At 67.5% G+C, this 16,914-nt stretch overlaps 3 protein-coding genes across 3 annotated transcripts in view; 1 reads left to right on the top strand and 2 right to left on the bottom strand.

Moving 5' to 3' along the window:
• The window catches only part of LOC116999522 (NAD(P)(+)--arginine ADP-ribosyltransferase 2-like), a 703,496-nt gene that overhangs the window by 216,962 nt on the left and 469,620 nt on the right, over nucleotides 1-16,914 (bottom strand). The window lies entirely within an intron of this gene.
• Nucleotides 2,147-8,808, bottom strand: PARP10 (poly(ADP-ribose) polymerase family member 10). The gene is made up of 10 exons (XM_033056959.1): nucleotides 8,621-8,808; nucleotides 7,485-7,730; nucleotides 6,749-6,967; nucleotides 6,119-6,651; nucleotides 5,278-5,490; nucleotides 5,055-5,190; nucleotides 4,039-4,974; nucleotides 3,834-3,970; nucleotides 3,587-3,767; nucleotides 2,147-2,743 (listed from the first exon to the last, which is right to left on the bottom strand). Exons 1-10 carry the CDS (start codon nucleotides 8,778-8,780, stop codon nucleotides 2,436-2,438), a joined length of 3,069 nt encoding a protein of 1,022 aa, XP_032912850.1. The 5' UTR covers nucleotides 8,781-8,808; the 3' UTR covers nucleotides 2,147-2,435.
• On the top strand, nucleotides 10,246-15,360 carry GRINA (glutamate ionotropic receptor NMDA type subunit associated protein 1). The gene is made up of 7 exons (XM_033056568.1): nucleotides 10,246-10,327; nucleotides 11,932-12,271; nucleotides 12,823-12,935; nucleotides 13,014-13,214; nucleotides 13,396-13,524; nucleotides 13,763-13,906; nucleotides 14,575-15,360. Exons 2-7 carry the CDS (start codon nucleotides 11,962-11,964, stop codon nucleotides 14,722-14,724), a joined length of 1,047 nt encoding a protein of 348 aa, XP_032912459.1. The 5' UTR covers nucleotides 10,246-10,327; nucleotides 11,932-11,961; the 3' UTR covers nucleotides 14,725-15,360.

Raw genomic sequence — 16,914 nt, 5'->3', positions numbered from 1 at the left:
CAGGAGGGGATCCAGGGATCCCCTGTGGGGCTGGGGATTGGAGTCAGGGCCGGCATCTGGGGCGGGGTCCGGGGACCAGTGCTGGGAACGGGAGCCGGTGCCTTGATCCAGAGCTGCTGCCGGGAACTGGAGCTGCTGCCAGGTCCCCGAGTTGGTACCAGGAACAAGAACTGGTACCAGGAGCTGGAGCCAGGAGCCGGTACCGGGAGCTGGAGCGGAGAACAGGCGTGTGCGCAGCCCCCCGGTGCGTGTGCACACCTGGGTGCGGACACGGGTGGGCACAGGTGGGCACGCGTGTGCCCAGCCCTGGCCGGCTGCGGGCACGCCCGGCGCCCGCAGCGCTGTGAGCGCGGCGCAGGAACACACCTGGGCACACACACCTGGGCACACACACCTGGGCACACACACCTGGGCGCACACACGCACTGGGGGGGGCTCGGGGGCTTCAAAGACTGCCGGTGCCCCCCGCCACATCCAGCAGCATCACGCGGAACAGCCCCCCGACCCCCAGCGCCACCGTGTCCCTCATCGGGGCCATCGCGTGCCAAACTGACCCCGGCAACCCCCGCGGAACCGCACCCACCCCGGGGCACGCAAACACCTCCGAGGGCCTCGCCGAGGTCGGGGCTCTCTCCTTGCCCGACAGGACACTCGGTGCCCACCGTGCCACCCGCCGGGACCGGGGAGAAAGCTCAGACCCCCCGCGCTCTCGCTGCGGCCGTACCGGCGCTGCCGCTCGCTCCGTCCGTCACGATCCGGTGCTGGCGCAGCCGCTCTCGCCGCGGTCATGTGCCGGTGCCGGCACGGGCGCAGGGAGCGAATCCCCCGGCCAGAGCCGGACAAAGGGCCCTTTTCACGGCGCTGGGCCCCGCGGGCCCCTCGGCGTCAGGGGACAAAGGTCCGGCACGCTTGGCACCAGCGGCGCCGGGCACTCCCCGCCCGGGGCACCCGCGGGGCGCGGGGCACCGCGCTCTGCAGAGGGGGTGGGCGTGCGGCCAGGACCCCTCCCGCATCCCCTGCACCTCCCCTCGCCCTCGGCTCTCACCTCCGGCCGCGGGGAGCGGGGCTGGCGCCACGTGCGCGGGGCTGGCACGGCTGGCACGCCGCCCGCCGGGATCCCAGCGGGGCTGGCACACGTCAGCGCGGCTGGCACACGCCACGGCCAGCCCTGCCCTGGAGCCGCCCGAGCCCGAGGGGCCGGGGCCGCGGGTGTCACACCCGTGTGGGGTCCCCAGAGGGGCGTGGGTGTCACCCCCGGCCCCGCGCTCGCCACAGGCGGGGAGGAGGTGGGGAGCGGGTGTGGAGCAGGATGCGGGTAGGGAGGAGGATGCAGGTGGGGAGGAGGCAGGGAGCAGGTGTGGAGCAGGCAGGGAGCAGGTGTGGAGCAGGCAGAGGTGCAGGAAGCAGGCAGAGGTGCAGGAATGGCCAGGTCCAGCCCTGGGGTGGCCCAGAGCCACCACCCAGCACAGGGACACAGCACGCACACACAGCTGTGACCCCAGCCCCCAGTGCTCCCACTTGGGTCTGGAACCCCATCCACCCCAATCCCAGTGATCCCAGTTGGGTCTGGCACCCCATCCACCCCAATCCCAGCGATCCCAGTGCGGTCTGGCACCCCATCCACCCCAATCCCAGTGCTCCCAGCTGGGTCTGGCACCCCATCCACCCCAATCCCAGTGATCCCAGCTTGGACCGAGACATCCCCCCTGTTCCAGTGCTCCCAGTTTGGTCTGGGACCTCATTCACACCAATCCCAGTTAGGTCTGGCACCCCATCCACCCCAATCCCAGTGATCCCAGCTGGGTCTGGCACCCCATCCACCCCAATCCCAGTTGGGTCTGGGACCCCATCCACACCAATCCCAGTGATCCCAGTTGGGTCTGGCACCCCATCCACCCCAATCCCAGTGCTCCCAGTTGGGTCTGGAACCCCATCCACCCCAATCTCAGTGATCCCAGTTAGATCTGGCACCCAATCCACCCCAATCCCAGTGATCCCAGTTTGGACTGAGACATCCCCCCTACTCCAATGCTCCCAGCTTGGACTGGAACATCCCCCCCACCACATCCCCCCTCAAATCCCAGCCATGCAAAAGGCTCCAATTTATTCCAATTTTATTTGCAGTTTTTAAAAACTTCCCATTTTTATTTGCAGTCCCAAATTTCATTCGTGTCACACAGGTGACCCCAAGCCCTCCTGTCCACCTCCAGCCCTGGCACGAGGGTGCCCAGGAGCGTCCCCAAGCGAGGATCCCCCCACTCTGAGTTCATGGGCAGGGCAGGAACCTCCCTGGCACAGCAAGTCCCGATGGCAGGGCCCCGTAACCCCTGCGAGGCACCAGTGCCAGGGGGTGCTGGGGGGATAAAAGGAGGGTAAAAGGGGGATAAAAAGGGGGATAAAAGGGAGTCCCTGGAGCCGAGGCACTGCCAGGGGGCTCAGAGAGGACCCCCGTGGCGGCTGCGGCAGGTGATGAGGTACTGCGGGTACGCCTGGGTGTCGTTGAAGATGACGAAGATTTCGGGCTGCCGGGGGTCGTCCACGACGCTGTGGAAGCGCTGGGGCACCCCGGAGCCCTCCCGCAGCGGGGGTGCCCGCAGCCCCGGGCGCCCGGCCGTGAACTCCCCGGTCAGCACCTTGGCCATGAAGATGAACTTGGTGCCGTTGGCGCTGGGCGGCGAGTAGCGGTCCCGCGCCGAGATGGCCGCTCGCGCCGCGAAGTACACGCCCAGGCCGTAGAGTGTGGCTGGGGGGTGGGCATCAGCTGGGCACGGGGGGTGTGCCAGGGGCACCGGGCCCACCTTGGCACCCCACGCCCATACACTCGTGCATTCCCATGCAGCCATTCCCATGCAAAGGTCACCGTGCCAAATCTACCACCCTGTTCCCACACTGCTGGCACCGTGGCCACCTTGCACCCCATCCCCATGATCACCCCATTCCTGCACAAACACCACTGTGCCCACCTTGGCACCCCATTCCCATGCACCCATGATCACCCCATTGCGGTGCAAATGTCACCATGTCCACCTCAACTCTCCACTTCCACATCAAGGGCACCGTGCCCACCTTGGCACCCCATTCCCATGACCACCCTATTCCTGTGCAAATGTCACTGTGCCCACACTGGCACCCTGTTCCCACACTGCTGGCACTGTGCCCACCTTGGCACCTTCCCATAATCAACCTATTCCTGCACAAATGTCACTGTGTCCACCTCACCACCCTGTTCCCACCCCAAGGGCACCGTGCCCACCTTGGCATCCTGTTCCCACGCACCCATGATCATCTTATTCCTGTTCTGATGGCACTGTGCTCATCCTGGCACTCCACTCCCTCACCGATGGCACCCAGTGCCCTTTTCCCACGCTGCCACCACCTTGTACCCATGCCAATGACACCCTGCCCCCTTGACACCCCATTCCCATGTTGATGGCACAATTCCCATGTTGATGGCACAATTCCCATGCCGATGGCACCGTTCCCACGCTGATGGCACCGTTCCCACGCTGATGGCACCACACCTCCTGGCACCCCATTCCCACACCACGGGCAGCCCGTGCCCACCCCACACGTGCCCGGCGCTCACCGTTCTTGCCGCAGAAGCTGCGGTTGAAGCCGTGCAGGCAGATCTCGCGGCTGGAGTCCTTGGTGGTGCCATGGAAGAGGACGCGCTCCACGGCGGTGCCGGCGGCACAGGCGCGCTTCACGCTGCCCTTCTTCAGCTGGTACTGCTTGTACAGCACTGGATGGATCAGCTTCTGCACCTGCTGGGCACCGCTGGGTCACTGCTGTGCCATGGGCACACCCCGGCGGTCCCACGGGCCCAGACCCACCTGCACGACGCTGAGCTGGCTGTGCAGCTCCTCCAGCGTCGCGCAGAAATGCTTCACCGTGTCACAGAACTCCTCCGAGTCCTCAGGCAGCGCCATCAGCCGCACCTCCTCCTCCAGCCCAGGCACCTCTGGCCCTGCTGGACAAATCCCTGGTGAGCGTGGGCACGGCGACGGGCAGGGCCGGCCCCACGGTGCCCACACGCACCGAGCAGGCAGCAGGTGCTGTCCAGCGGGGGCTGGCTGCGGCAGACGGGCACGGCGCGGGCACTGCCGATGTCGAACTCCTCCATGCGCTCCAAATGCACGGTGAAGGGTCGCCCGTCCAGCACCAGATCCAGCCGGCGCTCCTGGCGCAACCAGGCCTGCTCCAGCTGCGCCGCTGCCTCGGGGGCGTAGGGGACAGCGGTGCCAGAGGGGTCCCAGCGCACCCAGTGTGCTGTGGCAGTGGTGGTGGCAGCGGTGGTGGTGGCAGCGGTGGTGGCACCGTGCCCTGGCGGTGGCAGGCGCTGAAGCAGCGATGCGAGCTCTTGGGCGGCAGGGCCCAGGTAGTCGGCGAAGCCGCGCAGCGTGGCGGTGTCACCGCGCAGGATGAGGTGCACGGCGTGCCGGCGCCGCAGCAGGGTCAGCGCGCAGCTCCCGGCGGCCGGCAGTGCCCGCAGCCGCTCGCTCACCACCTCCCGTGCCCGCTGCTGAGCCGCCAGCGCCCGCTCCAGCTCTTGCAGCACCGCCAACACGTCCTGCTCCAAGGAGCAGAACACCGCCACCCGCGCCACGTCTGCCGCCTGAAGAGCCTCCTCCAGCGAGGCCTCCAGCGCGGCCAGGAGCCCGGCATCCTCCTGGGCTTGCTCCTGCTGCTGCTCCCGGCTGTAGGAGTGCAGGGACAGGGCGGTGGCACGTGCCAGATCCTGCTCCTCGCACCACGTGTTGTCCATGGAGTACTGGATGGCCAGGGCCACCTGCACCTCCTCCTCCACCCTGGTGTGCGACAGCAGCTTGCTGGCACCGTCCCCGCCGGCCGCGTACGGGATCTCATCCTCAGGGTCCCACTCCCCGCCGGGGATGGTGCCAGGCCACAGCTCGGGGGTGCCACGGCCGCTGGCGCTGCGCGGGTGCAGCGCTGCCATCACCTCCTTGATCTCCTCTGTGGGAGCAGCGCAGTGCCAACCGTGAGGTGCCGCCCTGAGGACCCTTGGCACCCTCACCCCACTGTGGCACCCTCACCTGCGTTGGAATGAAAGCCATCATCATCACGTTCATCAGCAGCAGCGGCACTGGTGTCCTCGGGCAGGTCCAGGGGCCAGGAGGGTGACCGGGGGTCCCCGTGGCTGCTTGGGGGCAGCAGCTCCTCCAGCTCCAGCTGTGGGGATCGAGGGGTGACATCACCACCACGGCAGGGACCAGCACAAGGGCACCTGCTCGCCAGACCCCTCCCCACGAGGCTGACCTGGGGATCTGGAGGGGTCCAGGGTTCCCCTTCCAGCTGGATGACGCACTGGAAGCGGCTCTCCAGCTCCTGGAGCAGGCTCTGCCCGGCCGGGTCCCACAGGAAGCGGGCAACTCCAGGGAAGCGCAAGGTTGTGGAGTGCGAGGCCACGGAGTCCAGCAGGCTCTGCAGGAAATCTGCCACTGCCTGGCACCGGCCCTGCTCCCCACTCACCTGTCAGCAGATGGTCACAGGGTCAGCACCTGTGTGCCAGCACCTGCCCAGCTCCCCACCCACCTGGGGAGTGTGGGCAGCACCACGGGGCTGGCAGCTTCTGGCACCAGGATGTGCCTGAGCACGGGGAGGTGGGAGCACAGCACAGAGGGCTGCTCACATCCCTGCCTGTACCTGCCCACACCTCTGTCTGTACCTGCCCACACCTCTGGCTGTACCTGCTCACACCTGCCTGTACCTGCTCATCCCTGCCTGTACCTGCACATCCCTGCCTGTACCTGCTCACAGCTGCCTGTACCTGCTCACACCTGTCTGTACCTGCTCACACCTGCCTGAACCCTGTCTGTACCTGCTCACACCTCTGCCTGTACCTGCTCACACCTCTGGCTGTACCTGCCCACACCTGCCTGTACCTGCTCATCCCTGCCTGTACCTGCCCACACCTGCCTGTACCTGCTCACACCTGTCTGTACCTGCCCACACCTCTGTTTGTACCTGCCCACACCTGCCTGCACCTTCCCACAGCCCTGCCTGTACCTCCCAGCAATGCTGCCTGTACCTGCCCACACCTTCCCACAGCCCTGCCTGTACCTGCCCACACCTTCCCACAGCCCCGCCTGCAGCTCACCCGGAACCCAGAGATGTCCCCCCCTTCCAGTGACAGCAGGGACACTTCGGGGATGCTGCCGAGCACGTCCTGGTGGTGCTGCTGCAGGTACCGCAGAGCTCCCGGCTCCGCCGGCACCAGCACCTCGTCCTGCACCGGCACCGCCAGCATCAGCTCCGGGACCCCCGTGGACACAGGCCCTGGGGGCTGGGCCTGGCTGGGCACGGCCCTGAGCTCCTCTGTGTCCTTGTCGCTGCTGGGGACGGCGGCTGGTGGCTGCTCCAGCACTGGGTGCGATGTTGGTGCTGCCGGCACCGGCACTGTGGCGGCCGTGTCCGGCGGAGGGTCCGTGTGTGCCACGCTGGGCGCCGTGTCCGGCGGGCAATCTGTGTCCAGCGAGGGCTCCGTGACCAGCACAGGCTCTGTGTCAGGAGGACAGGCCCTGTCCGGAGTGGGGACAGTGTCCAGGAGCAGCTCCAGGAAGGGGAAGTGGGGGACGAGCTCCAGCACCGCGTCCTGCAGCCGGTGTGGCCTCTGCAGCACCCGCTCTGCGGCTGCGGGGGGACAAACTGACGGGCAGCTGGTGGCCCAGAGCGGCTCCCCACGGTCCCTGCCACCAGCTCCCTGCCACCAGCGGGGCTCCCCGCTCACCTGCCACCTCCTGGAAGGTGACGACGGCCCCGCGCCCACCTGGCAGCATCCTCACGTCCGTGACGCGGCCGCCGCCGCTGCGCCGGTTCTCGAAGTAGAGCTCGAGCAGGTCCCGGCTCAGCGCCGGCCCCGCTGCCCGCACCAGCACCGCGGGGCTCTGCGGCACCCGCAGCAGCGCCAGCCCCTGCTGCCGTGCCCGCTGCTCCGCCGCCGCCAGCTCTGCAGCACGGGCAGCGCTGGCACCGTGCATGCCGCCAACACCACGGTGCCACTCGCCCCCGTGCCCCAAAATGCCACCCCAGTGCTCCCAGACACGCCCCCAGCCCAGCAATCCCACTCCTGGCCCCACTGTCCCCCCACCTGTCATGCCCTGTTGCTCCCCAACGCCCTGGAAGCTCCATCCCATCCCCCTTGCCCTCCACAGCCTCACCCCTGACATCCCCATCCCATCCCAATGTCCCCATCCCATCCTGGTGTCCCCATCCCATCCCCAACATCCCCATCCCACCCTCAATGTCCCCATCCCACCCCCAGTGTCCCCATCCCACCCCAGTGTCCCCATCCCATCCCTGGTGTCCCCATCCCACCCCAGTGTCCTTGTCCAAACCCCAACATCCCCATCCCATCCTGGTGTCCCCATCCCACCCCTGGTGTCCCTGTCCAAACCCCAACATCCCCATCCCATCCCAAGGTCCCCATCCCACCCCCGTGTCCCCCCCACGGCCCCCAGTCCCACCTGGGGGGCTCAGGGGGTCCCGCAGGCGCAGCAGGCCCCAGCCGGGCACAGAGCCCTGGCACAGGGTGGCACTGCCCGGGGGGACCCCCAGCAGGGTCTCCAGGGGCTCGTCCAGGGGCTCGGGGGGGCTCCCGGGGTCGAGGCTGTGCAGCACAAGGTGCGTGGGGTCCCAGGGGGGGGCCGGGCGCACGCCCAGCTCAGCTCCCCCGAGCCTGTGGCTGCCGTGGGCCAGCACATTCTGTGCGTCTGTGGAGGGAAATGGGGTCACTGGGGGCTCAGCCAGCACCCCTGGGACCCCCTGGGACCCCTGGAGGCACAGCACCAGTGCTCCCAGTGGGACTGGGAACCCAAAATACCATCCCAGTGGGAGTGGGGACTCCAAATCCCATCCCAGTGATCCCAGTGGGACTGGGAACCCCAAATCCCATCCCAGTGCTCCCAGTGGGACTGAGACCCCCCAAATCCCATCGCAGTGGGAGTGGGGACTCCAAATCCCATCCCAGTGATCCCAGTGGGACTGAGACCCCCCAAATCCCATCGCAGTGGGACTGGGAACCCAAAACCCCATCCCAGTGGGACTGAGACCCCCAAATCCTATCCCAGTGATCCCAGTGGGACTGGGAACCCCACACCTCATCCCAGTGGGACTGGGAACTCCACACCCCATCCCAGTGGTCCCAGTGGGACTGGGAACACCAAATCCTATCCCAGTGATCCCAGTGGGACTGAGACCCCCAAATCCTATCCCAGTGATCCCAGTGGGAGTGGGGACTCCAAATCCCATCCCAGTGAGACTGGGAACCCACACACCCCATCCCAGTGGGACTGGGAACCCCAAATCCCATCCCAGTGCTCCCAGTGGGACTGGGAGCCCCAAATCCTATCCCAGTGGTCCCAGTAGGACTGGGACGGTCACACACCCGATCCCAGTGCTCCCAGGTGGAACTGGGACGGTCACACACCTATCCCAGTGCTCCCAGTGGGACTGGGATGGTCACACATCCCGTCCCAGTGCTCCCAGTGGGACTGGGATGGTCACACACCCCATCCCAGTGCTCCCAGTGGGACTGGGAACCCCAAATCCCATCCCAGTGCTCCCAGTGGGAACTGGGACGCCCCTCCCTGCCCACGCTTACCCTGGGGGTCCTCGAAGGTGAGGAAGAGGAGGGGGCCAAGGCGCTGGCAGCTCTGCACGGGGCCCCCCCCCGAGCGCCGCCGGCTCTCGAAGTACAGGATCAGCAGCTCCTCGGGGGCGTCGGGGGGCACCCCCTGCACCTCCAGCACCCCCCCTGCCATCCTGGAGCACCCACACATTGGGGCTGGCACCTCCCACCCCCCACGCGTGACCCCAACCCCCGTCCCCGCACCCCACGTCCGTGTTTCCCCCCACCCCCGCACCTCCCGTACCCCCCCAACCCCGGGACAGGACCCCCCGATCGCCCCGGCCCTTCCAGCCCCGCGGGGACCCCAAAAAAACCCCAGCAGGGCCCCCCCACCCCGCGGGGCACGGCCCCCCCACCCCGCGGGGCACGGCCCCCCACCCCGCGGGGCACGGCCCCCCACGCACCGCGGACCGCGCGGCTCCGCCCCGGGCGAGAACCGAAACCGAAACGGGGCCAAAACGGGAAGGGGAGGGCGGGGGGCGGGGCTGGGGAGGGGACACGGACACGGGACACGGGACAGACCTCACGCGGGACACGGGACAGACCCCACGCGGGACACGGGACACGGGCGCGGGTGAGCAGCGCTCGGAGGGGGAGCCACACGGGGCCAGCCCCAGGGGTGACAGGGGGACAAGTGGCTGTCCCTCGTGCATGACCGTCCCCACGAGTGACCAGGGGACGCTGATATGACGGGGGGGACGCGGAAAAAGCGCCTCGGGTGACAGAGGTGCATGGGAATGGCCGGCCCCACGAGTGACCAGGGGACACAGGACTGAGCCCTGATGTGACAGGGGAACACGGATAAAGCCCCACGGGTGACAGGGTATGCAGGGCCGTCACCCAGAATGGCACGGGGCCACGGGGACAGCTACGCAGGTGACAGGGGGACAAGTGGCCGTCCAACGTGCGTGACGGGGGGAGCCGTGACCGGCCCCACGAGTGACCAGGGGACATAGAACTGACCTCAGACATGACAAAGGGACACGGATAGAGCCCCGCGGGTGACAGGGATCCGTGCCTGAGAATGGCCGGGGGACGCGGGGACAGCTACACGGGTGACAGGGGGACAAGTGACTGTGTGTGACCGTCCCCACGAGTGATCAGGGGACACGGAACTGACCTCAGACGTGACAAGGGGACACGGACAAAGCTCCACGGATGACAGAGGCACACGGGAATGCCACGGGCACCCAAGGGTGACAGACAGGGGGATGCGTGACCGTCCCTTGGCATTTCCAGGGATGTGTGACCGTCCCCACGCGTGACCAGTGGACACAGAACTGAGCCTGGACATGACAAGGGGACACGGACAAAGCTCCACGGGTGACAGAGGCACACGGGAATGCCACGGGCACCCAAGGGTGACAGACGGGGGTCCCTGGCGCGTGACCGGGGGCGCGTGACCGTCCCCACGCGCGACACCCGCGCCGCGTGCGCGCTGCCGCCACCAGGGGGCGCTCCGCCGCGCGGCCCCCGTGGCCCCGCCCCCGACCAGGCCCCGCCTCCTGTGACGCACGCTGCGCTCAGCGGGCCCCGCCCACCCCAGAGTCCCGCCTGCTTCAGGCCCCGCCCACCCCGAGACCCACCCACTCCCGAGTCCCACCCACTCCAAACCCCGCCCACCCCCAGTCCCGCCCACAGGCGCGCAGCCAGCGGACCCCGCGCAGCTCGGCCCGCCCGGTGAGCGGGGGTCGGGGGGATTCGGGGGGCTTGGCGGATCCGGCGCTCGGCCGGAGGCTGCGAGCGGCGAGCGGGGGCTGCGGAGGGCCCGGAGCCGCCCCCGAGCGCGGTTCGCTCCGCCGCTTCCCGCTGCCGCATTCCGCAGCGCACGGGGTTCGGTGCGAGCAGGGGGGTAGCGGGGTAGCGGTGCGGGGGTAGCGGGGCCGAGCGGGACCCCGCGGGCACGGCGGGGGTCTCCAGGCTGCTCCCCCCGCGGCAGCGCTCGGGGATTAGGCTCGCTGCTGCCGTAAATAGGCCGCGTCGGGGCTTTACCGAGCGTCAGGGCAAAGCGGCTTACGGGACTCGGAGAGGAGCGGGGCGGGGGGGAGCGGGCAGCGGCACCCCCGCAGCCCCGTGATGCGGGAACACCTGCACCCCCGCAACGCCGCCCGCAGGGTGTCCCTGCGCCCCCCCGCACGCCGTGCTGCCGGCTCCCCCGCGCCCCCAAAGTCCCGCCCGCACGCCGTGCTGCGGGCACCCCCGCACCCCGTGATGCACACCGAGCCCCCCCCGCCGCATCCCCGCAATCCGTGATGCGGACACCCCCCCCGCACCCTGCGGTCCCGCCGAGCCCCCACAGCCGGTGCCGCATGCAGCGTGCCCCCCATGCGGTGCCCTGACCCCGCTCGGGGTGTCTCCCGTGCCGTGCCCCCCGAAACGCGCCCCCCGCGCGGTGCCGGTGCCGCAGGGCCGAGCCCCGGGGCCGTCACGCGGCCGCTGTGGTTGCGCCACCGGCCGGCGCTGCCCGTTGGCCGGGCCGGGGCCGCTGCGGAACTGCAACAGCGGCGGTGCCGCCAGCACAGCAGCGCTACGGCCCCGGAGCCGGCACCGCGATCCCCGCACAGGGCGCAGCCGCCGCTCCCGCATCGCCCGGTTTTGTAACCGCGCTCCGGGAGCGGGGGCGGCCCCGGCGGGACCGAGGCCGGGCCTGGCGCCGGGCCTGCCGGGACGCCGCTGCTGCCGGTGACGGCCCAGCGGGGGCAGTGAAGCGGCGCAGGAGCTGCCCCAGCAGCGCTGCCGGTAATCCCGGCAGGAACGGGCCCCGCACACCGCTCCGCGGCCGTGGCCGAGCCCCCAAGGCCGGCCCGGACCTGCGAAATCGCCCCTGCCCCGGGGGTGTTGCCATGGCAACGGCCTCGCCGCCGCCATCTTGGGCGGGCGCGGGGGGAGCGGGACGGGACCCCCCGATGGCGGGGACACCCCCATGGCGGGACCCCCCCTCTGCGGTGCTGGACCGGCCGGGACCACCGGGGGTGATGGCTGGAGAGCTGATGGCCATGGGGGCTGATGGTCATGGGGGGTAATGGCCATGGGGACTGATGGCCATGGGGGGGTGATGGCCATGGGGGACTGATGGCCATGGGGGGTGATGGCTGGAGAGCCGATGGCCGAGGGGCTAATGGCCATGGGGGATGATGGCCATGGGGGGTGATGGCCATAGTGGGTGTGATGGCTGCAATTGGGGGTGACAAAGAGGAGGGGGACGCTGGCAGTGTGGGGTGACAGTGGTGCTGAGCAGGGGGGTGACCCCACCATCTCTAACCCCCTGTCCCCCTCACCCGCAGCACCGAGGCGGCCGCAGCCTGCGGGACACCATGTCACACGAGAAGAGTTTCCTGGTGACCAGCGACGGCTTCGGGGGGCAGCAACCCCCGACGGCCCCACCGGCCTACCCCCAGCCCCCCTACCCCGTCGCCCCGTACCCCCAGCCCCAATTTACCCCCGCCCCCTACCCCCAGCCGGGCTTCACGCAGGGCCCGGCGCCGTACCCCCCGCCGACCCCGTACCCCCCTGCCGGGCCGTACCCCCCTGGGCCGTACCCCCCGCCCGGGCCGTACCCACAGGGCCCCTATGGGCAGCCACCCTATGCCCAGCCTCAGCCCATGGTCCCTGGCGACCAGGACTGTAAGTACCGGGAATGGGGAGGGGGTGAGGGGGGGTACTGCGGGTGGGGGGGCTCCAAATGGGGTGTGTGACCCTCCTGGCTCCCAGATGGGGGCTCCAAATGGGCTGTGTGACCCCTTCCCAGGCTCCAAATGGGGTGTGTGACCCCATGGTGAGCTCCAAATTGGGTGTGTCACCCTCCTGGCTCCCAAATGGGGACCCCCAGTGTGTGTGTGACCCCCTCCCGGGCTCCTCTCTGAGTCTGGCGGCTGCAGGTGTGCGGGGCTTTGGGCTTTGAGAGCAGCCTGGGGAGTCTCCCTTGGAGGGGGGGTCCTGTTTTGGCAGTGCTGTCCCTGGCTGTGCAGACATTTGGGGGGGGTCTGGCAGCTCAGGGGACCCCAGTGGGACAGCAGGGACACCCCTTTGGGTCCTGGCTCCTGCCCCACACATCCTGGGGGGCAGTTTGGGGACCGTGCCCATCAGGGATGGCGCTGGCTGTGACCCTAGGAGGGGTGACACCTGGATTTGGGGGGGCACAGAGCTCCTGAGACCCCCCCCCATCCTCCCCACAGCCCCCCTGCACAGCACCTACCACGAGGACGGGCCCCCCTCCTACTATGACAACCAGGACTTCCCTTCGGCGCACTGGGACGACAAGAGCGTCCGCCAGGCCTTCATCCGCAAGGTGGGACACGGGGGGGCTCCGGGCGGGGCCTGGGGGCGTCGGGGGCCCCCCCTGTGACCCCTCCCCACCTGTCCCCAGGTGTTCCTGGTGCTGACGCTGCAGCTGACCGTCACCTTCGCCTTCGTGACCGTCTTCACCTTCGTCAAAGGCGTGCGGGGCTTCGTGCAGCGCAACGTGTGGACGTACTACGTGTCCTACGCCGTGTTCTTCATCTCCCTCATCGTCCTCAGCTGCTGCGGGGACTTCCGCCGCAAGCACCCCTGGAACCTCGTGTCCCTGGTGGGCTGCCATGAGTCTGGGGATCCCCTGGGCCAGGGGGGGTGCTGGGGTGGAAGGTTTGAGGGTGCTGAGCCAGGGGCACACAGAGAGTTGGGGGATGCTGAGCCGGGGGGCACACGGCGGGTTTGGGGGTGCCAGGCTGGGCACACAGGCCTGATGGGTTCCCCCCTTGCCTTCCCAGTCCATCCTGACCGTCAGCCTGTCCTACATGGTGGGGATGATCGCCAGCTTCTACGACACTGAGGCCGTCATCATGGCTGTCGGCATCACCGTCGTCGTCTGCTTCACCGTCGTCATCTTCTCCCTGCAGGTCAGCCCCTGCTCCTGCCTGGGGGGCTCCAAGTGGGGGTACAATCCCCTGCTGGGTTCCTGGGGGGCTGTGTGATCTCCCCTCATCCCTCTGCACCCCAGGCAGGGTGCACAGCCCTCCCCCAGCTCCCTGCTGGCTCTGTTGGGTCTGAACGGGGTGATGACCCCTCCCTCTGAGTCCCTGCTGGCTCTGGGGGCTCCACACCGGGCTCTGAGCCCCTCAATCCCCCTCCCCACAGACTAAGTACGACTTCACCTCGTGCCGGGGCGTCCTCGTGGTCTGCCTCGTTGTGCTCATGCTCTTCGCCATCCTCTGCATCTTCATCCGGAACCGCATCATGGAGATTGTCTACGCCTCCATGGGGGCCCTGCTCTTCACCTGCGTGAGTCTCCCTGGACTCCCCAGGCCCCTCTGTGTCCCCTGTTCCTGTTCCCAAAATCCCCATCTCCCTCTGTGTCCCCTGTTCCTGTCCCCAAAATCCCCATCTCCCTCTGTGTCCCCTGTTCCTCTCCCCAGCCCCTCTGTGTCCCCGGTTCCTCTCCCCAAACTCCCCATCTCCCTCTGTGTCCCCTGTTCCTCTTCTCAAAATCCCCATCTCCCTCTGTGTCCCCTCTTCCACTCCCCAAAATCCCCAGGCCCCTCTGTCCCCTGTTCCTGTCCCCAAACTCCCCATCTCCCTCTCTGTCCCGTGTACCTCTCCCCAGGTCACTTTCTGTCCCTTGTTCCTGTCCCCAGAATTCCCAGGTCCCTCTCTCTCCCCTGTTCCTCTCCCCAAGTCCCTCTGTGTCCCCTGTTCCTCTCCCCAGGCCCCTCTGTGTCCCTGTTCCTGTCCCCAGTCCCCTCTGTGTCCCCTGTTCCTCTCCCCAAGTCCCCAGTTGCTGAGGGGCGGGCAGTGCCACCAGCACCCCTGGCTGCTCCAGCTCGGTGGGGACACGCAGGATTGGGCTGGGCTGGAGGGTGCAGGATGTTCTGTGGGTGCCTGGCTGGTTTGGGGTGGGGGTTTGGGACCTGCAGGTGCTTCCTGCCCCCCAACCCCGCCCCATCCCGCAGTTCCTGGCAGTGGACACGCAGCTGATCCTGGGGAACAAGCAGCTGGCCCTGAGCCCTGAGGAGTACATCTTCGCCGCGCTCAACCTCTACACCGACATCATCAACATCTTCCTCTACATCCTCGCCATCATCGGCAGGGCCAAGGAGTAGCCCCCCTCCCTGGCTGGGATCCCCTTCAGCCCAGTTTGGGATCCCTCCCAGCCCAGTTTGGGATCCCCTCCCAGCCCACTGGGGATCCCCTCCCCGGTTTTGTTGCCGTTGTCATCGCGGTTCCCCCGTGGCCCCGGTTCCTGCCCCCGGGGGCTCCTCCCTGCTGTGAATACTCCTCCCCCTTGCGTTGAACGCGGACTGGAAGCACTTTGGACCCCCCTGTGTCCTGTCCTGTCCCCTCCCCGTCCCCCCACGAGCAGGGGCAGTGCCAGCAGCACTGCAGACCCCCCTGAGCCACAGCCCCTGCCTGTGGCACCTCCAGACACCCCGAGCCGCCGTCCCCACGTGGATGTACCACCAGAACCCCTCAAGCCACTGTCCCTGTCTGTCCCCAGAGCCCCTGAGCCTGTGGCACCCTCCTGCTCTGAGCCACTGTCCTCATGTGGAGGCACTCCCTGACCCCCCCAGGCACCAGCCCTGCCCATTCCCGGACAGTTCCCCAGAGCCACTCCAGCCACCTGCCTGTCCCCACCCCTGAGCCCCCGAGCCACAGTCCCTGCCTGTGGCACCCCCAGACCCCGCGTGGCCGAGGCCCCATCCTGGTCCTGCTGTTAATAAATTGTCTTGTTCACCTCCCACGGCTCCAGCTCCGTCCCAGGGTGTCCTGGTGTCCCCACAGGGGACAGCCTGGGGACAGGAAGGCTCAGGGGGGACCCCAGCAGGACACATCCAGGTGAGAGAACAAGTGATGGGGGAAGGGGAACGGCCTCAGGGGAGGTTTAGGTTGGATATTTGGGAAAATTCCTTCCTGGAAAGGCGCTACCTGGGCAGGGCTGGAGTGCCCATCCCTGGGGGGATTTAACAGATCTGTGTGTGGCACTTGGGGACACGGTCTGGGGTGGCCTTGGCGGTGCCATGAGCAACACTGGACCCGGTGGGCTCAGGATTTTCCATCCAACCCAAACAATTCCATAATTCCTGGATGCCCAGTCCAGCCTGGCAACTCCTGCCCCTCTCCTTGGCAGCTGCCAGCCCTGGCTGATATTTCTGTCTCCGTGTTCTCCCTGGAGAGACATTCCCTGCTCTTCCTTTGCTGCTCCCAGGCCTCTCCTGTGCTAGAGAGTTTCAAGAGCGGCTTTTAAAGGTTTTAAGGTGGCACCAACAAAGGCAGGTTTAAAATAAAAACAAAACCACAAGGTTCATTGGCAAAGCTCACTCTGCTACCCACTCAATTAAACCATACAGAGAAAAAAAAACTACTATCAATCAGTCTAAACCTAAATGAGCCCAGCCTGACTTAGCCCAGATCTAAAGGGCTGAAGGATCCAACAGGAACATTCCCAGAGTTTTTGCTGCACTCCCACACACACAGAGGAGCTGGCAGCAGGCAGGTGCAGGTGCTGCCGGCACAGGAGGAGCACAGGGCACGTACAGGTGCAGGGACAGGTTCACACCTGTGAGAAATGATCCTGGAGCTCAGGGGAGGGCCCAGGGAGGGGCTGGTGCCTCTGCTCTGCTCCAGGGGTGAGGAGAGCTCCAGAGCTCTCAGGAGGGCGTTCACAGGTCACAGAGCGGACTTTGGCCACCGTCGTTTGCCATCCCAGCTCAGTCTGAGTCAGGAACTCTCTGAAAGTTCCACAGCGAAAGTGTTCCACTTGGCTTGTCCTTCGGGCCAGAAAAATGAGTTCCCAAGGCTGTTTGCTGGAGGAGGAGCTCGTTATCCGGCAGGAATTCCTGGGGGCAGACACCGTTCTGATAAGCTCGGCAGGAGCTCGGCGCAGGAGCTCGTTGGGGTCTGATGGAATTTCTGGGCTCACAGAGCGGTCTGGGGGGTGCAGCACCCCGGCAACACCTCCCACCAGCCTGCTCCTGGGGCTCCACATCCTGCTGTGCTGTTTGCAGGGCTCCAGCTGCAGCATTTCATCTTCCCCCGACTCACCAGGTCCCTCTCTGTCCCCTGTCCCTCTCCCCAATCCCTCTCTGTCCCTTGTCCCTCTCCCCAGGTCCCCCTGTCCCTCTCCCCAATCCTTCTCTGTCTCCTGTCCCTCTCACCAATCCCTCTCTGTCCCCTGTCCCTCTCACCAGGTCCCTCTCTCACCAGGTCCCTCTCTCCCTTGTCCCTCTCCCAGGACTCCCCGAGTCCCTCTCTGTCCCCTGTGCCTCTCCCCAGCCCCTCTCTGTCCCCTGTCC

This window comes from Catharus ustulatus, chromosome 1 (genome assembly GCF_009819885.2).
Source record: "Catharus ustulatus isolate bCatUst1 chromosome 1, bCatUst1.pri.v2, whole genome shotgun sequence".
In the NCBI taxonomy this organism is placed as follows: domain Eukaryota; kingdom Metazoa; phylum Chordata; class Aves; order Passeriformes; family Turdidae; genus Catharus; species Catharus ustulatus.
The sequence above is the reverse complement of the archived record's forward strand: the minus strand, read 5'-3'. Positions and strand labels throughout refer to the sequence as shown.